The sequence below is a fragment of the Anas acuta genome, chromosome 3, assembly GCF_963932015.1.
Source record: "Anas acuta chromosome 3, bAnaAcu1.1, whole genome shotgun sequence".
Taxonomy (NCBI): domain Eukaryota; kingdom Metazoa; phylum Chordata; class Aves; order Anseriformes; family Anatidae; genus Anas; species Anas acuta.
The window spans coordinates 92,949,197-92,973,081 of record NC_088981.1 but is presented as its reverse complement, the minus strand read 5'-3'; the positions used below and the strand labels follow the sequence as shown (position 1 = coordinate 92,973,081).

Here is a 23,885-nt window from a genome sequence, read left to right as displayed (position 1 = left end):
ATTTCTTACATGCAAATGCATCTGTTTGCAAAGAATCACATTAAATTACATTTTAAAGCTCTCTGCCAACAGTTGACAATAGAGGTCCACAGAGTGGCCAAATGTCAACAATTCTGGAAGGTATATTATGTAGACGTTAACATGGAGCTTCAATAAGCTACAAAAAACTCAGGGGGAGCAGGGGCCCCATTTGGTTCCTGTCTACACAATTCTCCAATAATAAGACATGGTCTTTTGATGTATTATTGCTTTTGAAATGCAACGGAAACCTATCGCAGAGACCATTCTGGACAGTTCATCTGCTCTCCACTGTAATCATAAAATCATGTCTTTGAAATGGGTAATTATTTATAGAAATAATCAAGGTTCAATAGTAGTAAGCAGAGGAAGAGACAGGCCCTGTCCCAAGACATGAGTGCAAAATAGACAAGTATAACATAGGCAGAGGCATACCAGTGTCTGAACGATGGCGTGGTTTGTTGCGTTCATGTGGGCATTGAGGGGAAAGGAACACTCTCCATCGCAGTAAAATGCAGCATAGCCCTCTGGTGCAATAATCCAGTCCTAAAACAAGAACAAATAAACCCACTCCTTTTTTTTTGTTGTTGTTTTTTCCTCACTCAGAAAGTATAAAACTATATCAAGCTAACTAAGACTTGTCCAAGGACAAAATGAACTTCAGAATGTGGCATGTTAAAATATTTTTTTGCCAAAAAGGAAAAAAGAAAAAAAGAAAAGAAAAAAAGAAAAGCATTTGCTTTGTTCCTCCAAAACTCCAATGAAAATTAGATTAAACAGAAATCTGTGCTGAATACCAACTAGTGAGGCTGTAACAGGAATTAAAGGCCCAAACATGTTTGTTAAAATATTTTTCTTCCTAGAGTCAAAATCTTGGATGCTTTTTTGTGTAACAAAATTAATTAAAATCTATCCTCTTTCTTCATCATATTCAATACCATTAATAGTATAATTTAATGAGACTAATGGTTACTACAGAATACCCAGTCGAATGGCACTGAATCATGTATTTTGAGAATGTCTAGCAACACAAACAGCATAGGGAAAAGATGACATGAGGGAAAATATTTTAAAATGTTAATGAAATCTATAAATTTAATTTGCTGAATTCTTTTGTTAGGCAAAGATAATGGAGTTGCTGTGGGAAAAAGGGAGAGAAGCAAGTACCTATTTCATGGATGAGATTCCACCCTGAATCTCACAGATCTACTATTATACAGCGTAACTTTGGCTCTCCAACAGAAACTCTGAATTTTTCAAGTACTTTTTGTGGAAAAAAAAAATAAAAATTCTTTCTTGACTGACTGATTTAAGAGCCTTGTGCATTGGGGTGCATATCAGAATTTCACATTTCAAAAATGAAAGAACTTGTGATACCTGACAAAAATAGAGGGACAATGGCTCACTTGTTCAGTAGCCTGAGCCCAAGTCAATATGACAAAGCTGCTCTGTCACCATGGACAGGGTACTTATACTCTGCAAACCTGGGAAAAGACTATCTGCCTACTTCTTCAGGCTGCTGTGAGAATACTCATACAACAAAATTCAGACAGGGCCTTGAGAACATATGAGAATCTGAGCTAGATGTCTTAAGGATGAGCTTTAATTAAAAAGCACACTTTTTCTTCTCAAGACTATATAGTCTGTTTTGCTCATGGAGATGCCTTTTGAAATAATTCAGAGAAATGTGAAAGCAGACACCTCTGATTTCTTAGCAGTATATGCAACATTTCTAGGTTATAGGCTTCTGGTGCCCTTCTTGTTCTTTCTTTATAGACTGCTTATTATCTTAAAGAAAACAAACAAACAAAAAACTAGACTGATCTCTATTTTCTTTTCCTCATCATGCCCTATCTCTGTCTTTGTGACATTTTACTACAAGTACCTTCTTTTTCTTGTTACTATACCACAGGGAGAGTTTGTCCCAGGAATTACATCAATTTAGCATCAGTGTAAGGGCCATTGAGCAGTGATCCAAGCTCTCCTTGCCTATGAACCCCAAAGAAGTGAAATCTCTCTGAGTTGCAGTACACTAGAGAAAAGAGAATTTGGGTGCAAATTTCAGAAGTTTCTTTGCTTGCTGTTGGAATTTTGGTTTTATCTACTGCAGATCTACTCAGATTTTGAGTAATGCTCCAGATTTATCTTTTAGTGAATAAATCCAGATCGTAAAGTCAGTCATCTGCAAAATGTTTGAGAGAATAGCAGCCAAAAAAAGTAAAGAGATAGTGATAGGGTTGTATTGCAGAATGCATTTAAAGAATTTGTCTCTCATCAGTGAAATACCAATTACCATGAGAAAAACAGACTGTAAATACTGGGAGACAGTAAAATAGATTGTGCCATTTAGCGCTAATAGGAAACAGAATTTATAACCATACCTGCCATCCCAAGTCTCGGAAACTCACATAAAGTTCATGTTTCTTACATGCTTGCTTTTGCTCACTTGTGTTATAATCTATAGGAAGAGAATAAAAGTTAATAACTTAAAAAAAAAAAAAAAGAAAAACAAAAAACAAAATACATTGCTAGAACTGACAAGATTTAGCTCCTGACCAAACTGTAAAAAGGTACAAGCATACTGTCATTTATCCTCCTAGAGTTGGTAATATTGTCGGTATAAACTAGGAAATTCAGAATCACCAGTATCAGCCTGATGCAATTGTTGTACACAGAAGAAATGACACACTCAGCATTAGGGAAAACAGGTTCACATGATCTGTTTGCTCTCTAGCTATGTAACAAATCCTATAATATTCACACAGGTAATTAAAGGAGGACACTGACAGCCTGATCTAAGGTAAACTGAAGTCTTCTGCGTGTTGGCACAGGTTTAATCATCAGGTAAAGAAAGTAGCCCAGTTCAAAACATAAATTAACAAAGACAAAAATTGTCCTGAAACAACATAACTTCCAAAATTCTATTATTAGCATGTTTTGCACTCATTTTTAAATCATATTTTCTGGAAACATTTACCAGTCAATGATCGTTAGTTTTAAATCTACTAATACACACAAATAGAATAGCAGCTGCTCTTTCAAGGTCTGAATGTTTCTGTAGTGTCAGAAATATGTCAGGATCAAAGGACATGCAGAACCTTCCATATGTGCTTCTCCAGAACAATCTTAAGCCTTGAGAAAATGTAGTATTTGTTCCCCACTGCCCCTGAGGAATAGGAAAAGAAGGAGGTGTAGACATGCCTTCACCCCATTAGCAGCCCAGAATTGGTTTAGAGAGCTATTTGAGTGATGCAATCAGTGAGGCATGTGATGGAGCAGGGTTCTGTATAGAGAATGCTTAAAGTGTAGGGTTTTTTGACCAAAATAACTATTCTGACAGAAAAAAAATAATAAAAAAAAAAAAATAAAATAAAAAGAAAAACAAACAAAATCTTCATTTTCAGGAACAGATTTTTTTTTAAATAAAGTTTCTTAACACTAAAAAAAATCAAAGCTGAAATGGGATGGTCTCTGTTTAAAAGTTCCAGGAAAATTGAAAGAGTGTTCTTTTTCATTTAAAATGAAAAAGAAAAACACCACACAATTTTCATTGCACCCTGTTATAACATGGAAGAGCTTTCTGTTGACTGAACTTCATGACTTGCCATAGAAACTGTAGAGGAGAGCAGAAGGTTCTTCTAGAATTTGTACTTTGATCTTGCAAGGCTTCTTACAGCTTGATTGAATTAAAAGCTTGCATATATGTTTAGAATTATTAATAGTCTCATTAATTAAAGCTCACAATTAAGTACCGTGAAATCATAGAATTTGTAGGCTGTGAAAAGTCTCAGTGATGATTTAGTTCATCTTTCTGCTGTAACATGGAATTGTATATATAGAATATTGCTGACAATTGTTTGCCTAATGTATAGTCCAAAACTTCCAAGGCAGTGAAATATATAGCATCTGAGATAACCTGTTGCAGTGCTTCTCTATCTTTGTAGAAAACTCTTCCAAATAACTGTCCTAAATGATCTTTTCTGTGAATTTACCAATGGCTTCTTGTCAACTGTACCACTGCTTCTCTGAATTCTTCTCACTTTCTCTGTGACTTTCTGAAGATGTGATAGCCAAAACTGAATACAGTGTGATGTAAAGTAAAACAATTATTTCCTATGACCTCTGGACCATTTTTCAGCTGTAGACCATTCCTTTAAATGGGAATTTTAAAGCAAAATCACACTGCTGAATGATCAACTTCAGATTCCCTTTGTGATGTAATGCTGCCTAGTCATTTTAGGATTGTTTTGTATTTATATAAATCACCAGTACCATTGCAGAGTCACTATCTGACATTTTGAGTGTTCTGGAGTGACTGGAGAGTATTTCTCATGATTCAGAAATGGGAAATGTCACACCCATCTTCAAGAAGGGCAATCAGCCTAACCTCAGTTTCTGGGAAGGCTGTGTATCAAACGCTCCTGGAAGTCACATCAAGGCATATGAAGAACAAGAAGGTGTTTGGGAACAGTCAGCTTGGATTTACAAAGGCCAAACTGTGCCTAAACAACCTGACAGTTTTCTGTGATGAGTTGGCTAACTTTGTGGGCTGGTCAGAACTGGGTGTTCACATTGCTTTTTGGAAGGTTTTTGATATGGTCTCCCATAGTATTCTTATATCCAAATCGATCAGATATGGTTTGAATAGGTAAAGAATAAAATGAGTGGAAACTTGGCTGGACTGCTGGGCTCAGAGGGTTGTGATCAGTGGTACGAAGTCCAGCTGGCAGCTGGCTGCTACGGATGTCCCTCAAGGACCAGTACTGGTGCCAGTACTGTTTAATGTCTTTGTTAGCAACCTGGACAATGGGACAGCGTGTGCTCTCAGCAAGTTCACAGAGGATACCAGACCTGGGGAGAGTCATCCATCATTCAAATTACCAATAAAATGTTGGACCAAATCAGATCCAGAAGGGACTCAATGAGATATCATTAAAAATACCCATCCAAATTTTACTTTTATTGGTAACATGCTATTTGAATATCATTTTCTTTTCTTTTCTTTTTTCTTTTCTTTTCTTTTCTTTTCTTTTCTTTTCTTTTCTTTTCTTTTCTTTTCTTTTCTTTTCTTTTCTTTTCTTTTCTTTTCTTTTCTTTTCTTTTCTTTTCTTTTCTTTTCTTTTCTTTTCTTTTCTTTTCTTTTCTTTTCTTTTCTTTTCTTTTTTCTTTTCTTATCAAGCTATTTATATATCTTCTGTTGAAAACACCTGGGCCCCAAAATGTCTCCTGAGATGGTGTCAAAAACTGTGCACAGGTTGAGATATATCCATTTGCAGTTCTAAATAACTTGTAATATCGTCATGAGTGTTAAGTTAGGCTACCTTATACCTATAGTATCCCAAACCCCATTTCTTTTTAAAGATGAGTACTACTTTCTTTCCTAGCGCTAGCATTTTCTTAGCATTCTCTTAGAATGAGCTATTTGTCAATGACAGTCATTAAAGATTCAGCTCAGTTCTCCACAGGTAACTAGTTACCTGCTGCCATGTCAGATACCCTCTGTTGCCCGGGGCAGGTAGGGCCAAAGGGCAGGTAGGGCCAAAGTATATGCCCACATCCTATAGAACTCCTGTATCTTTCTGGAGCAGCCACTGAAAGCAAGGCAGGATACTCTAAGACATGATGAGTTTCTGAAAATCTATATGCTTTCAATAAAACCAAGACCCCTTACTCATCCCTTGTGCTGAATTGCCTGTGTCTGGTATGTTCTACACTTACATTACAAATAAGGGAAGTGCAAAGGAAATTTAAGTTCAAAAAAAATTGAACTGTCTCACTCTTTACAAAGATCTGTATTCCGGTTTTCACTAATATCAGCATTTGTAGGAGGTAAATATTGAGCTTTTATGTTTCAGTCATTAGTAAGAATTTTAAATTCAGTCAATGCAAGTCACATTGAAAAAAACAATCTATGACTGAAAAATGTGGGAAAGATATGCATATGAGACAGTTAGGGAAGTCAAAATCTGTTTTTAGATAGCACCCAAGCAGTCAAACTAATGTAAGCTGAAGGTTGTGCTTTTGTAAGTTCTCTCAGTCATGACATTTCCATATTTAAGAATATGTACAGAAGTTTTTGTACCAGAATACAGCAGAAGTGTCTACAGTTAAAGGAGAAAGGCTGCATAATAAATATGTGCATCACTGCTGAGACATGTTGATTGTCTTGATATTCTGAATTACTTGAATATAGGTTAACCAGGGGTGGATGCACAGTCACACCACGTTACCTGATATGGTGGTCTGCATTTTATATGAAGACGTGAATCAGTAAACCATCTAATCCACACACCTATGAAGAAAGCCAAACTCAGGCAAATGTGTATTCCTTCCTTGAATTCTATCTTTCATACAAGACAAACATTGTGTCTATTGTAACATTGCATGTAAGTATCAAATGTGACATTTATAACAAGATTTGGTGCCAAGCATCCAATTTCATATAATGCGGCTTCAAGGCCCATATGCTTATTCTGTCAAGAATCAAAACTATAGGCCATTATGGGTAAGTAAATGTTGTTCCCAACATTATCAGGGACAGCAGTTAGGGTCCGAACCCCTAGGTAGCAGAAGGAGTTGTGGAAGGAGGGCAAGAAAATGTAATATTTTTTAAAAAGGATTTTTATTATTATTTATTTATTCTGGCAGGGAAAATAAAGACATTGAGACATGACTATGTATACTATCACATGTTCTTCATTAATAAGTGTGACATCAACCAATGAAATACAGGAAATGCACAGTTAAGCACTGCTTTTTTTTTTATCTCATTGCATTATGACCAAAATTTATGTAATTTACTGTAATAAGTATTCAGATGTGGTTATCCTCTAGTGCCTGATTATATATGTATCAATATATACTTTTTAGGAATGTTCAAAAAGAAAAAATAAAGTCAGACTTTGTTTCGAGGCAGAGTTATATGAGGTACTTTGGGAACAAATTGTCTTGTTTTGATTTTATTTTTTTTCATTTTATCTTCAGTTTGACCGCAAAAGAAGTGGATAAGTAATAAACACTTCAATCCTCTGTGCAGGCAGGTGAGGTCTGAATGCTAATTTTCATTTCTGTGTCTTTGCACTACACTGAGGTCATGTTCTTTTGAAGATTTTAGGAACATAGGGATGCTGGCACCAAATTTGTTAACATTTACCCAGCTGGTATAATAATAACTGGTGCATATAGATTTTATTTTCTCTATTTTGTGTTTGTCTATATCCTCATGAATAATTCAAAAATGTGTTATCCAGTGGAAGAACTGAGTTGCCCAGCAGGGTTGTCCTTTTTGATGTGTTGAGAATACAGTAAAGCTAATCAGTGGGGTCCAAAAACATAGAAAAGAAATTAACAAAAAGCAAAAGACAGAAGGCAACAGGAAGGAAGAAGAAAAAGAAGAAAAAAAATGTGAAAAAGAAACAGAAAAAGATTAAGAGGAAAAAAAAAAAAAGAGAGAGAGAGAAATTCAAAATAAAAGGAAGTAAGGACTGGAGTAAATTTGGGAAAAATATAACTGAACACTGTGACTTATAAGTGGCAACACACCTACCTGGCTCTGGCGACCTAGATGAGCATTTGTCACTGTCAAAGTCTGACTTGGATGCTGTAGAACAAGCTTAGAAACAAGCACCTACATCACACAGTGACTTTTGCCCACCACTGTGTCATTTACTTCCACAGGGCATTGCATCAGGGAGTAAATGATAATTGAATGTGGCATCACAGACCATTGTGAGGAGGAGGATGGGCAGTATTCTTTGGGATTTTCTTTGATGAAATATGAGGAGAAGGATTGGAAACCTCTGGAAGCTGTGCAAAACTACGAGACTCAGCCTCCTCCCAGAAGCCTGCTGCAATGCAATGCATGCAATGCACTTGTCCAGTTCCGGAAGTTGGTATATAGGAGAAAAAGGGCATAGCTTTTCCCTCATAGCAGGCTGTGCTTGTTTGCTGTGAAGATGTGAAGATATGGGAAATAAGAATGTGTTCTCTCATTCACACCATTTTTTCACATTGCAACATCTGGATAGAATCTGCACATTACCTTTGCAGTCGTCAATGTCCTCATTCACAGATTTTAATTATTTTTTTTTTTCACTTACAGCATGAAAATTCCCATCACTGATCTTTAAGGGCCCACAAACAAATGGAGTTTGTATATGTGTGATATGGGGACTGCTGGTGCAAACTGCAAGGCAACAGCATGAAAGTCAGTTTGCTGTGGTGCAGGAGCTAGTCCTACAAGCAGTTTTGCTATGGAGGACATTGCTATGTGAGGCTGTGGTTACTCATCTACATGTAGCTTTGCCACCTATTCCAGCCTGCCCACATCTTGCCACCCCCATCTCCAGTCACAGGTTGCTGCCTCTGCCTTGATGCAACTGCACATGCTTCTTAATCTAATTTTGTTCTAACACTAAGGTTTTCTGAAACTAACAAGCTTTTGGACAGAAATATGGCATGGATCAACATATACAGTGATGCATATCTATGGTTATGCAGGCTGGGGCCCTAAAGAGGTTAGGAGAAAATTTGTTTCATAATGCACATTTCACTAGAGATATTCTGATTTTTCTTGTTTTACAGCAGTTCTGGAGCAAGACTGGATGCATAAATGAGGCTGACCAGTGTTTTGAGACATACATACAACTCTTCATGAGGCAATTCTCATTCTGATGCAACTTGCTGGCATGTGTTAAGGCTGATTTTTTTTCCCAAGTTAAGCCAGCAGAGAGCTTGTGTTCATCTTCCCTGTTATAATCAAGCAGGCTTAACAAACCTGTTCAGTTTTCATTTCCTCATGGACTAGAAAGATGGGATTCAATTTGAAGTATGATACTTATATTAGGTATCTTAAAAGTACTATGCACTTAGATTACTTTTTCAATACATATATATCCATGTAATTCTCAAAATTAGTAGAAATATTTTCCAGAAAATATTAGAAGACTTTAACTTTTTTTTGCTGTTTTTGTTCAGGGAGAATATTATTTACTCTGGAGCTAACAGAGAGTATTTTAGATTTAATGCAGTTACAAAGAGCATGTTTAACTGTATTTGAAGAAAACAAAACCAAAAACAACACAAGAAAACCTCATGTTCTACTATTCAGTCCAGAGCCCTTTTATGAAAATAGCAGAAGTGCATTGTATGGTAGCAGGAAAATAGAAGGAACAGTTTCTGCAGAACCAAAGCTGATCATAATAGAATCATCCAAAAGGCAAATTCATTTCTTTTTCTGAAGTGAATGGATCTAGAGCTAGCATAAGCTAGCAAATTTAACTGATGTGCATGCTTAAATCACGTCTGAGTTACAAGACTTCTGAAGAAGTTTAAATAGATAATAAGGAGAGAATGCTTAGTCAATATCGCTTTATAAGTAATGGATAATAATACCTTTTTGATATAGGGCATGTTTTGTTTTGTTTTGTTTACTAACAAGAAGTTAAAATTGCCTAGTTGGTGACCTTTTTGTTATTTATTTCTAATTGCTCTCCTACAATATTGACTGATGGGATTTAAAAGTTAGTTGTGCAGATGTTATAGTTGTTTGTGTTATAGTTACACAGAATACCAGAAAACCTTTCAATATTCAAAAACAAACAAACAAAGCAGTTATAAACAGAGATCCATAGTGCCTTTATTAATGTTAGGAGCTTTACAAAACCTAGGATCTTCAGAAGGAACACGTGTATCCCTCTAAGTCACCTACCTCAGAAATAACTATGTTCCAGATCTGCAAATGAAACTAGAGAAACAGCGGTACCTTTTTTTCTACCTACACCTCAAATACAAATAAAATTGAGTCAGACATGTAAGTAAACCAACTCACAGAAGGTAGATCATGCTCAGAGCCAGCATAACAAAAGAGGTTTATGCAAAGCTATGGGGGCAGGCAGAAACAGGGCAGGAACACAGTTTCTGACAGCTCAGCCAATGAGCAATGTCTTAAGCTACTGAGACACCACTGCATTTGAGCAGGTGCCCATAACTCCTGTAAACATGGACTAGTAAATCATAGCTTCGTCTTACCCCCAACACTTGGCATCCTAGAAGACTCCTGATGACTACTAGATTTGTTGCGGTTCTGATTTTTCCTTTTATTGTTGGCTGCTCGGACAGAACGGAAAAGTACTTCGCTCGCCTTGAAGAATGCAACCATGAATGGCTGTTTTGACTGAGGCCCTTGTCTTCCAACCAGGCCAGCAGATTTAACATTGATACTTCGACCTATAAAGCAATGGAAACCACAAGTCATATACATTATGTGAAGTTCTGCCCCTCCTGAAGCCACACTGAGATTTCCACCAGTGGCTGAAGGAAGGCAAGGATTTTGCCCATAACCTTGAAGTTACATGAATAGAAATCCTAACCTTCTTTTGTTTAAGAGAACTTAAAGGACAAAAAATTCAACAGTTTACAAAAGTTTCAACAGCTTTACAGGTAGTTTGTCATTGCATGAAAGTACAGTCTCCATACACTGTATATATTATTCAATACATGGATATTTTAATTCAGTCTCACATATACAACTATAGAAGTGAAAAAATAAATGAGTCCCATTAAGGTCTATATGCTATCAAAAGGATAATGTAATGCAGTCATCTAGTTTTTGCATCGCTTGGGTGTCAGATGTGGAAACTTATATCCCCAAAGCAAATACATGGCAAAGAGAAGCGTGGATAATAAATATACCTCTGCTTTAAAAACAAATATTGTACAGTGTTACTCAAACTGATGTCCATTCACTAGTAAAAGTAGGAAGGTGTTCAGTCGCTCAAGAGAACAGGTTTTGAAATATGGACTTTATTGATTTTGGTTCTGTACCCAAGGGATGTGCATATTTCTCTAAAATATTTGTTCAGCCAGGACCATGTGGTAGCCTCACTATACTATAGGATCTAAACCTCAGTAAAATAAAAGAAAGCAAAACAAGTCACTGAAACTGCATCAGTGACATTTTAGCAAATAAACCCTTGCTCTTAACAGAATTTATTTTGGCAGCATAAACACTTTTGTGCATACGTGTATTATGCAGAGCCCTTCAACCGTCAGAAAACGAGACAGTGTCATGTGAAGCTGTGCAGCTGTGCTGGGTGGGGGACACAGAGGTCCTTTAAATGGGGAGGTGCGGGCACAAGCACCGCCCGCGCTGCGGCATCAGGGCACCGGAGGACTCCTCTAAACTGGCTGGAAGCGTTTGGTGCGTAGACAACAAAGGAGCATCTGCCTCGCTAACCTGCAATACCGTTAGCTTAATCACCCTGAAAGAGAACTTACAAATAAGCCTAGGAATCAACCTTATAGAAATAAGCATATAGGTTTCCTTTTCAAACACAAACGTACAGTGGCTGTACGCCAGAGTCTATATTTCTTAGAAAAACTCTATCACTGGCGTAAATGAAAGAGGCAGTTTGATTTGTGGTTAAAGTAGTTTCCATTCTACTTCCACTGTAACAAATGTATTAATTCAGCTCAGACTTCCTCCTTCTGGCAGCCCTTTTGCAGTAAAAAGAGAAATTAGAAGTTCCAGCCAAATACCATACCTTGAACTGACCCACTTCAATACATAAACACTTTTACAACATGTTTATTCAGGTGTAGCACTTTAAATTGGTTTAAGATGTTTCCAGTGACAGAGAGCCCAGCAAAGGCAGGAGAAGAACTGAGAAAGTTAGCAGTTATGGAGCAGAGTAATTGGCAACATATTCTGAACAATTTTGATAATTACTTTTTTGACTGCAAGGGAAAAATATATTTGTTGAAGCTTCTGATTTCATTTTAAATGACTTTTTAGTCTTGTGTTTCTTTAATTCTTCTTTTCATGTATTTATGTATGTAACTATTAAATAATTCAGTAACATTAATTTCTGTATGTTCAAATATTCTGTTGCAAGTCAGATATGAAAAACTGTACAGACTATTCTCTATTCATTGAACATGGACAAACCAACCTCTTACCACAAAGTTCCAAGTTTCCCCTCATTTCTAGAGGGAATATTTTTTATTATTTTTCTTTATTTTTTGTTCCAATGACTTTCAGAATTTTAATTTTATCTGTAAAAGATTAATACCTTACTGGTGGACATTTTAAGAATACTATTAGATTTATATACTGAGTGCTGTAAAGATGTGTGTAGGTTTTCTGAATTTAAATCTAGGTTCTCTGAATTTACAATGGTGGATATTGTGTGCGAAGCAAAATATCCTTCAAACCAATGTGAACTCCCTTTAAAATAACTTTTAATATTATTAAGTTTCCTCTGGGTTTCCTTTAGACTTCAGCAATGAGATGACTATTAAGATTCCACAAGTTAGGGCTTACTTACTTATTCAGGGTATAGAGATATACCATAAAAATTAAGCCTGTAACCCACAGCCTTTTTACACACAGAAACAGTTTATGTGACTTTATTCCTTTATTTGTTTGATCTTTTAAGCAGCCAGCCTGAGTTTTTAGGACCCATTTTTTTCAGTTCAGGAATAGTATATGCACTGAATCTGCGCCTAGTGAAGTCAAGACAAAAATGTTTATTGGCTTCAGCGGGTTCATCATTAAACTTTTCTCTCTTGGTTTATCATATACCTTAGCTTAACTCTAACCTTCAGAAGATGAAGCAATCAAAATATACACTGCCCTTGAGACACTAAATTTCTTCTGAGGAGGATCTCTGAACTGTTTCGTTTTGAAATTCAAACTACATATGTTGTCTCCATTTTAGGTTGCTTCTGTGCAAAATGAAGTTTGTATTTGAACTTCTATTGTCCTTTAGTGAAAACCACTGAAAAGCATCAAGTATTTTGCTATAGCAGGAGCTCAATCATAGCCTTGTCATAGTCTTGCAGACCACACCTTTTTCCGTAGCATGGATTTCAGGACACAGTAAGAAAAATCTTACCCTAACCTGAACTGGTCTTTGTAGCAAGAAGCATCCATGGGCTTCACTTTTAGTAAGTGGTTGTAGTTTATCATTTATAGTAACCATTTATAAAACCTTTCTCTTGGCCTCAGTGGCAACTGGAAATTCAGGTCTCTCCAGCACAGTTGTTCCCTACTGTAGCATTTCCTAAAGTCACCTGAGTGGCTCAGGTTGACCCCATACCTTCCCTGTTGGCTTCACCCAACTGGAAAACCAAAAGAGCAAGGTGTATCTCTACCTCTCTTGAGAATGTCTGAAGAAGAATCAAATATGGTCAAGCATTCTCAAACCGGCTTTATTTTTGCTTCTATCATATCTTTAATCCTGAGGATTTCAAAGGTTTTTTATTTTTTTTCAGACTGTATAGACGCACACAATGTAAGAAACCAGCAGTTGGTGATGCCGACTTCACTGAACCTAGCCACTGCATTTGAGATACACCTAGCAAAAATAAGTAAGTGCAATAGATGGACTTTGTGCAGGGACAATCTAGAGCCATTGTATTCCTCTTATTCTGGCATGTGCTTTTCAATCCTGCTATGATAATTTATTGTCTCTTTTCCATATTGACAGGTATATTCAGGGACTTAAAACTTGTTTAAAGCATTATGTCCCAAATCTGCTCAGCTCCTTACTTCTTATTCATATGATTCTGAGTCCTTGGCAAGATGTGTTTGTTTAACTTGGCATTTAAACTTATTTTTGGCTTTTCTTCTATTTGATAGTAAAGTGCCCTTAGCAGTTTGCATAAAAGGTTGTGTGGAAGTGCTGGTCTGAGTGACTGAACTGAATTAATATTATTTCCTTTTTAACATTCTGGCCTCTTATAATAAAGGAACATCTGTTTCAAAAATAGCTGTGACATTCAGCTTAAAAGGTACTACCTCAACAATGCTAATAATTTTTTTTTCATTTTTTCTTTTTCTTTTTTAAACCTACAGAATAAGAACAGCACTCAGGATAAACACTCTGGAGCTATTTGTTGTATCACTCCTTTGAATGGTTTTCTGCTGTCACACGCAGTAACAGCATACACCTCCTTTCATAAACTGATTGAGTCCCATCTTAAAAATTCATTTTCTTCCCCAGCTACTCCAAATGGAAATGCAAGAGCGTTTCAAGCTTTCAATAATAATCTGTCTCACAGTCCTGACCTGGAGAGATCACCTCATTTTTCATGGCATTCTGAATCCTGACTTTTTCTGAGATCGCCAGCATGGATGCCAGTGACAGTGGTAAGATTTGTGACCTGGCTCTCTCTCCTCATGCAGTATATATTTTATGTAAGGCATTGAGCAGACACTAATTTTGCAAGAGCTTTCAGCCATTATGTGTCTTGGCCAGATTTACACTGGCAACACAGGACAACGAGTGATTCCAAGATCCATTATTTTGTCCTGAGTCATCGAACTGCAGCAAACCACTCATTTTGTTATGAAAAACAAGCACTTATTTACTTTCAAAAGTGTTCAACAAGCCACAAAACACATTTTACAGATTAACCACTACTTCTAGGTCACAGTAGTTATTTTGGTAATAATTTTACATATTTGTAGATAGAATTATGAACTTCAGTGATGTTGGGAATTCATTTCTGGTCTGTTGAAAAAAATACCAAAACATTCCAATGACACATCTATGGTTTTCTTCTTGTGGGGAGTGATCCCCATGAAGACTGGGGAAGTCCTTTTGGAGACAGACCCTGAGTATACAAGGTCCAATAATGTCTAACTTGAGCAAACACACTTCTGAGGTTCTGAGTCTGAAAGCTCACTAGGTAGTTTCAAAATTAGATGGAAATTTGTTTGATTTCTCATGCTTGAACAGTGTTCTTGTGAGCAATGGGACTTCATGGAAACAAAAGAATTGAGGGAGAGCTTGGCTATCAAAGCTTAAATAAAGATTTTTTTAAAAAATGAAAAGAGAAAAGCTAACAACACAAATATGATGGTCCATATATAAGGCATCCACAATCTTCCAACTCTGAAGTATTTTATACTCTCTCTACTGGATTACCTCCATAAACTGTTGCACAAACTTTTCCTTTGGTGGACACATTTATCTACATGGACATAAAATACAGCTTTTGAAACAAGCTTCATGTATTTTATTGACTTGTCTGCTCCCTGGAGGCTTTAAGGAATTCTGAAAAATGGGTGGTCTTGGATGGTCTGCTGTGCATTTCCGAGGCTTCACAGCTTTAGTCAAAACTGAAGTTCCAGCCTTTGTTATTAAAATCTTACATTCTGTTGTTTTTATTCTGTTCAGTTAAATGAATTTTGCATATCTTTTTTTGTGTGTTGATTTTGGTATTCATAAAGCTCTTGAAGAAATCACTTGGGATAATTTGTGAACATGTTAGGAACCATGGCATGTTGTATAATGCAGCAGGACCATGTATGCTTACACAAAAAAATCAGACGTAATCATACACAAAAACTCTTAAGTGCTTGATTTATCCTTTGCATTTAATGTATTTAAACTGTGAATTGTCTGTGGGAGCCCTAAGGCTTTTCTGAACAGTTAAGAATTTGTTCAGGAAGACCATAAAACAAGGAAAGATTAGATTAATTGGTCATCCACCAAAGTATAAAATGGATAAAAGTACAAAATGGATAAAAAAGTTCTGAATGAAACTAAGCAAAAACTCTTATTATTATTATTCCTAAACTACTGGTTTAGAAACTACTGGTTTAGCTTAGATGCTGATGTATCCTTCATCTGCCTGGGAAGCAGGGCAGGGGGGGAGATGCACAGCCAAACAGCCAGGACCAGTATGCTCCAGTGTGCACTGGTGGCAGGGGCAGGAGCCTATCTCAAGTAAGTGTGCCCGTACTAACACAGAGTGTGTTCACGTTGCTGGCTACAAGCAGATGCATGAAAATGCTGGTGGTATTTCTGACCCAGCTGGAAACAGGTTACACCTATGTGCAAAAAGTAAGGGGTGCCCTGGAGCGCTCCCAGGTGCTGGAGCTGGACCATCCACACTTCTTGGGGCCACCCAAGGTGCTGTTACCACGCTCACGGCCAGTGCCAGCTGTCCCCAGGCTCTCCTGTGGCGGCTGCCATGTGGCCACCCTTTTTCTGGATGCTGAGAGAGTCGTCCCTCTGGCTTGTTTCACACCAGCAGAGCTCAGTGCCCCACAGTATTCCCGAGCATGTTTAATTTACTCATATAACTTTGGCCAAAGTCAGCTCTGAACCAGAACTCATGTAGCTGTACTTAGGCAGTGCTTGAGCCCAAGCTAATAAAACCTGCTGAGGGGCAGGATATATTAGCTTGGGTTCAGTGCTGTGCTAACATGGCTATATGGCTTCCAGATGGCTCAGAATTTAGGCAGAGCTATTGCCTGCCAAAGTCCATATATATATCAATATATATATATATCCTAAATTCCCCCACTGTAAGGACGCTAATGAAGGTGAAATCACTCCTGATGATTTTGCCTTGTAAATACCAGCTCCACCAAAGAACTTAAATGTGACAACCCAGCATCATCCTCTGGTCTACCTGCCAGATACTGTGGTCACATAGGGTAGGTGCCAAGGTTGACTGGGGCAACCTCAGAATGAGATTAGTAACACTGAGTGTTGTAAAGGAGAGGTCAAGGCCAACGTGAAAGTGTGCAGCCAACTGTCTGTAAGAGCCATGGTGTTGCCACAGTTTGTTATGGGTTAAAGGCAATTTGGCCACCTCCTGCAGTGCATTCCCCAGAAGAGAAGGTGGACATGCTGCCTCTAAAAGCTTCATAGGAGAAAAGGAAAGGACCTTGAAAGTCCCAAGCTGAGATGAGGAGAAGGTAAAAAACAAACAAACAAACAAAAAAAAACACACAGAGATACAGGGTCTCCTAGTGTCTCCCCCATGACACCGAAGAAGCAGCTCCCCAGTCTTTCTTGCAGCATGTAGGAGTAGGAGCCAACATCCCCTTCCAGGGGACACATGTAGTAGTGTACCCAAGTACGTGCTGGAGAAAGACTTGGCCTTCCCCAGCCTTCACTTGGATCAGGGAACCTATTTTTGTTCAAGTTTCCCTTTGCTCTGAGGAAAAAAAAAATACCTGAAGTAAGAGTCAGTCAGGGAACTGAAGATTGTTGTTGTCTGCCTACCTCAAACAGCAAGAAAGTCTAAGAAAACCTGCCTTAGGACTACATGATGACAGAAATCACCTTAATCAGCTTGGGTTTTTCAAAGTACCAACTCTGTGATGCACAGGCTGATGGAAAATAAGCTGAGAGCCATGGCAGCAGTCCATGGCAGGAAAACACAGAAGTACGGGCTACGAAGGCTACCCAGGATGTTATACTGAAGTGTGTATATTTGGGATCTGTTTCTTTTTTTTTTTTTTTTTTCTTATGGATCAGCAGTAATCATAGTTACATGCTTTCTCGCTCTCCCATTTTCTGTAGACAACATTAGGTTCTCCTCAGCACTGACATAAACAGCAAAAGGAAGTCTCTTGCAGATTTGTACTTCTCCATTAGAAGTGATGTGCAAATTGTTGCTAACTTCTAATTATAAAAACGTTAAGTGTTAATACAAAGGTGCTGACTCACTGGAACATGTTTTAAGTCTTAGGACACATATGGTATATATACAGGAAAAGCATCACATGGAGCATTTCAAATCGTTTCTGCATCTGTATTGATTTTATGCTGCAATTCATCTAACACCCGCACTTCCATCAGTGTGAAAATGATCACCTCTCGTTTTAAACACCATGGAGAGTTTTGGTGTCAAAAGAAGGGAAATGGCCAAAAGGAGATGCTGCAGAATGCTGAGGAGACTTTAAAAAAGAGAATTAAAAAAAAAAAAAAAAAAAAAAAAGAACCTTAATTTACCACAGCCCCAGGGAAACAGTGCATTATATGTTGACAGCTTCCATATGTGTCATGCAAACCTTTATTCTTACTGTTCAAAATAAAATGTCCCATTAAGAGAAAAAGTCTACATTTCATGCTAAAATGATGCGTATGATACCAAATACTGTCTTAAAGAGAAAAGAAAACACATTCCAATGTCATGTGGCTTTTTGTACTTTTTCAGCATTTTCAAAGGGGGGAAAATATGAATTACAGCAACCAGACATTGTTCCAGAGTTGTTTTTATCACACTGTTATATTAAATAGCTACTTTTTTTTTTTTTTATTCCTCACATAGACATTATTATTTTATATGTATCTTCTTCAGGGATCACTAGAGAATTTTATCTCCACAAGTAATTGCTTAAAAAGTCACTGAAAGACAACCATAAGAAAGATTACTATTAATGATAATGATAACAACACAGTAGCACCCTGAAGTCTCAGTAATTACCAGTGTCCCATTTTAAAGGTGCTATATGAATACATCTGAAAAAACTGAGTACATATTTACAGACTCTATTATCCAGGGCCCCAGTGCAGCATCTGTCTACCCCAAATATGAATCTTCTGACTTAATGGAATCAGACCATTGCAATAGAGAGGATAGGGTCTTATCACAAATATCTCTCCAGTTATGGGGGCAGACCTCCTATACTTCCCATAAACATAATGGGCAGCTGAAGGCATGTGGAAAGGTACTTCAGACCTGCATGGCCTGAAGTTTCCTTGAGCCAATGGCAGGTTTTTCTATTGCTTTGAATCAGTCCCTGGGTTTTGGTAGGGAAGTGATTGGAGGAAAGGTGGGTGGGGTTCTCTGGGTTGCAAACAGAGTCCACTACAAACTGAGTCATGTACAAAAATTCATGTTTCATCTGTACACAAACATGTCATTCGACTGCTGGTGTTTCTAATAGCTTCCAGAAGTAACAGCAACCCAATAAAAATAATCAAAGCCTTAAGAGCAAAATTGTAAGAGCATGAAAGGATGATTTTCCTTATGCTAAAATGAAGCGCTATAGCACAGGTCTTCCCAATAGTTTTGAGAATTCTAAATTTTGAGAATTCTCTGGGAGGGCACTCTTCTTGCATGAATAAACTGAAAAGGGAACAGAAAGTGAGGAAAGAGGGGAATTCCCTCCTTACTTGAGCAGCTGTGTTGAGAAATTCAAATAAGCGAGGTGCAGAGAGTAAAGCTGCCTGTGGCTTTCGAATTTAAAATAGAAAATTATCTACCACCTTTCTGATCTTGGGAGAAAGACAGAGGAAATACTTATATAAACTGTTCTTTTACAATTTCTTCAGTGTATTAATCTAAAGGTTTCCTTTTATCCATACAAACTTTCCTGCTGTTTTCTGCTGTTTACTGAATGAATATAAGGTTGAGGCTAGAACCAACAAATTGCTAGTTCCAGGATTTCTTAATGAGTGCCTTTGATGGGTATTTCATTTTCAAGAATTTCTTTTTTTGAATCTCTGGGGGGGAGGTGCGTGGAGGGGGGGGGCTGTTAAGGATGGAGTTTATTCTGGAACAGCACAACTGGCTGGGAGCCAGTCCACCTCATTTGGATGACTGACGGAGGTGTCACCTCTCCAAAATGTTAAGGTCTTAAAACTGGCCTTAACAAAACCATGCCCATGCACAGCTCATGCTCAGGTGTGGGCCATTTGAAGAGTCGAATGCAGCAGCAATGTGGTCAACTTAGTATCTGTGCCTTCCTTTTCTGCTGACTGTATCTGAACTTTGTGGGCAATGTTAGGTGAAATTGTGCACCCCAGTTCAAGGCTTTTTGCAGCACTGTGCCTAAAGGAGGACATCAGAGCCCATGGCAGCCTTTTCCATAACTCTCCAGCAGCCAGAGCACTTGCCAGAAAAGTATGAGGGGCTTTGTTCACAGCCCAGCTGAGCCTGAGGGAGAATGCAGATCAAAAACAATGAGAAAATATAGCCAGAACAAAGAAAGAAGAAAAAAAATATATATTAATCCTTACACCAGGGTTTCTTCTGCTACTCATTAACATTATGTCAGCTAAGGTTTAGATTAACTGGCATCATAGATCCCCTGACCTCTGACACAGAAAGCTTTTTGACAAGAAAAAGCTAAATCTGAAAGTTTGCTTGTAAAGTAATACAGATTAAGTGAACCATCACAGAAATAAGGTATATAATTCTCTTTTTATTAGTTTCTAAAGAAGTCTAAGAAAGAACACCTCTAAAAACTGTGTTTTGCACTGAGATGCATTTTCACTTAACTTAATAAACAGTATAACTGTGAATAATGTAGTAGTTGAGTAAATTTGACCTATAAAAAACCCACAATTAGTACTTCAGATTTGCTAGAATTCTTTCTAATATTCAGCTAATAAATTTTTTCAACATTTCAAAGTTTTGACCCATTTCAAGGTAAAAAAGTTTTGAGGTTAACTTTTTTTTGAAGGATAGTAAAACAATTTCCAAATTACCCTATTCTTAACCTTTCTACAGCATTAGTATCAGGGTCTAGGAGGTCATTTCTGAAATATTCAGAGGTTGTTTTATACCTTTCTCCATGCTTCAGCCCAGAAAGATATTTAGAAACTTTATAAACCAAAAATTCCACAAATCTGCTAGAATTTCCTAACTGCATGTAGGTAATCATCAGTGGAAGAACATTAAAATGGAACTTGATTTTTCATGTAAGAACTTTTATCCCAAACTTCATTTAATTTAGCTTGATTCAGTTAGCCTTATAATTGTTATATTCTACAGAATTAAGAACAATAAACAGTTTCCAGACCATAGCTGCAGCAGGACAAGCCTATGTTCTTCATTTATAAACCCTCCATGGATTGCCACCCAGCAGAGTTAAAAAACACCCATCCAGAAAAAGTTCACAGCAACAGGATGACAAGAGCATATACGGAGTTATGATCTATAGTAACTCTCTTACCGTCCCCAGTTTCAGCGCAGAGCTGCAAGCCCAGATTGTTCTGTGGATTAATCACCCAGTGATTGCTGGTCACAGTAATGTCAAACACAAACCAGCCCACATCAGAAGCTTGAGCCTTTCTTGTGTCTAACAGGAACAAGTCTGCATCCCTAAGTTAAAGAAAATAGAAAGTTACGACATCCAAATATTATTATTTTTTGCCCTTAACTTCCTTGCTGACAATAACTTCCTCCAGCCCAAATGAATAATCCTTTGACACATCCTCATCGTAACGCAGCATAGCATGTGCTGTAGCCAGCATATAATTGTTAAGTATAATATAGGTATTTCCCCTTACAGGCCTATCTGAAATGACTCTCATCATATGAAAGCTGCAGTTCTGGAAAATCTGAAAAATCTAGCTTCCTGATATAAATACACAAAATATGTAATTGAGACTGTGTATAAAGGATTCATCTTTCAGCACCAGAATGTCTCAGGAATATTAACTTTTATAAACCGTCCAGTGCAAAAGACAAAAAATGTCAAAATCACGTTCCAATTTCAACTAAATTCAAAGGAATAGCATTGCTAAAAAAGTCTGTTATTAATAACATATGACAGCAGTTATATCATATAACGAAACATGAATATATGACAGTTTCATATTAGTACAGATGTTTAGAAAATACGTCTATATATCAAAGTAGAAATTATATATCAATTCAATAACGTAATTATTACATTTTAACCCTCGATTCCCTGGTATATTCTCAGATTTGTTCCCATGAAATTTTCCAGTAATTCAGAAGGGCTGCTCAGGGGAGTTAGTATAATTGTGTTACTAAATGTTTAGCATGGGTCGTTTATTTGTTCTGTTTTCACATATCTCCTGACACAATTGGTTCCAGAACCACATCTGTATCACAAATAATTTACTGCAATGAACATACTAAAAACAAGATATTTAACTCTCATCAGTTTCATTTTACATGCTTCTACAAAGCAGCACGCATTATTAGAAACTGTTTTCACCATTTAGCCTTTTAAACTTAAATCTATTGTTAGACAAACCTATTCCTTTTCTGCTATAAATAGTAATCAAAACAACAATACCAAGAAAAAAGTGTTTTACTTTACATTTTGACTGTCCAAAACAACTAAAGACAGTCTTGGCTTGCACGGACCTTAGAGCTGAATTGTTACCTTACAGACAGCATGAATATATGCTTAAAGAGGTAGGAGAGATGGAAACAGTTTTTGTGTATAATAAGTAAATTTAAAATTATGACGTTCCTGTCACTGTATTCTTATGCTGCTTAATCACAATGACATGGTAGGAATTTGCTGTTTTATCTTGACTAACCACTTCACACGTACTACAAGCCTTTTACACTGAAAAAACATCTTGCTTAGCTCTTGAAACAGTGCTTGTTCAACGCTTAGAAAAATAAGACAAAATGCGCTCAGACAAGCATACAACATTTGCTTACATGTGAGAAATATCTACATAATCAGGTCAAAGAGCTCAGCAACAATGAAGGAATCTTTTTTTTTTTTTTTAAAGTAAAGGAAATTGAAAGAGCTTTCTTTAAATTTGTCTTTTTGCCTTCCTTTAAGGGAAAATCTTTTGCTGGGCTCGTACTGTTTGTGTTCTAATAGAACACTGTGAATGACCACACAAGGAGAAAACATACCTTCTCCCTCTGGAGCGAACATGAAAACAGTCTTACGATTTAAAAGAGCCTGACTCGCTACGCTAGCACTGAACAAATTAACAACGTACCACAAGCTCATAAATAGTACTCTCTGGAGTCTTAAATGCCCATTTTTTCTCTAATAAGCAGTTTTATCAGAACTTTAAAACTGAATGGCATAATTCTGAATGCGACAGGCTTTGACATGGTTATTTGTAAATATATTGTGTATCATTCAATAAATTTAATAGAAAACTGTAAAACTGTTTAGAATATAAAGTATTGCAATATTACAGTGCCATAATTTCACATTTGTATTGTCTCCTCCTGGAATACATAATTATTTTCCCATATAGACTCTGTCAGCTCCAAACTTTGTGTGAATAATATACAAAGTCCTCAAAAGTCAGTGTGTGCGATATCTAAGTGCCAACTCAGAACAGGGGACTACTAACGGTGCAGCCCAGAAATCTGTATAAAAGATAGATTTTCTCCTGCAGTGTGGCTTTATTATTCTGTACAGCAGCAGAAATTCACACCACTTTGTCTTGGCATTGATATGTCAATCTTCTTGCCCACCTTCCTGCAAGCAGGATCTAGCAATGGTAATAGCCAGCAGACTGTTCTTACCCATTTACTTAGAAAACAAACTAAAAATAAATTGTGAGCACCTAGAGAAAAATAGAACTGATTCATAAGAACAGATGGTGAAATAGAGAAAAAGCCTCCAGATCAGTGCAAATGATTTGGTCCACATAATAGTCATTTACTACAGAAATTCAAAATATTACTCAGGAAAATAAGTGTTTTTTGTTTGTTTGTTTGTTTGTTTGTTTGTTTGTTTTTTTCCCAGAATTCGTATAATATCAGGTGAAAACCAGACCCTTCAAAAGTCAGTGACAGCTCAGGGTTCAGTTTTCCACCATTATCTGAAATTTCTCATCACATTTTGTGACATTTTTAATTTTAAAAGTCTCTTTTATTCTGTGAAGAGAAAAAAAGCAAACAAACAAACAAAAATCACACTTAAGATGAAAAACAGCTGCAAATTTTGGCTCTATTTTTTTTTTTTAATCTATTTAAAATTACAACATATGATAAAAAAGTAAGGCATTATGTCGTAAATAGCCTGAAATGCAACAATGAACACATTCAGGCAGAATACAGCTGATTGTCTTTACCTTTATGGAGGCTGTTTAAGCTTAGTTGGACCCAAACAGCCCATTGTCTACAACAGAAATGCTACCATAGTCAAGAATCTCAGCAAAGAGGCTATGGTCAGAACGTCTAAGTAGCTCCAGATCTCCTGGGTCATTTAAGCAAGGAAAGGTGGAATAAACCATCTATACGTTCCTTGAAAGCTAGCAAAGTTTTTGACTAGATCAAATCGTGACTACTATTACTATGTAATTGGCCATCCCCATAACGCTGCTTCACCTCTCGCCTCATTCCAGAAAGCTGCTCTAGTATCTTAATGCCAC

The 23,885-nt window shown here is 37.0% G+C and overlaps 1 protein-coding gene across 2 annotated transcripts in view; it reads right to left on the bottom strand.

Moving 5' to 3' along the window:
• BMP5 (bone morphogenetic protein 5) overlaps positions 1 to 23,885 on the bottom strand; it is a 55,637-nt gene that overhangs the window by 5,543 nt on the left and 26,209 nt on the right. For both annotated transcript variants that reach the window (XM_068678343.1, XM_068678344.1), the window contains 4 exons: positions 20,729 to 20,877; positions 10,048 to 10,245; positions 2,400 to 2,476; positions 454 to 564 (listed from right to left, as the gene is read on the bottom strand). In XM_068678343.1, coding sequence (XP_068534444.1) covers positions 454 to 564; positions 2,400 to 2,476; positions 10,048 to 10,245; positions 20,729 to 20,877 — 535 coding nt within the window. The remainder of the gene's footprint in view (positions 1 to 453; positions 565 to 2,399; positions 2,477 to 10,047; positions 10,246 to 20,728; positions 20,878 to 23,885) is intronic.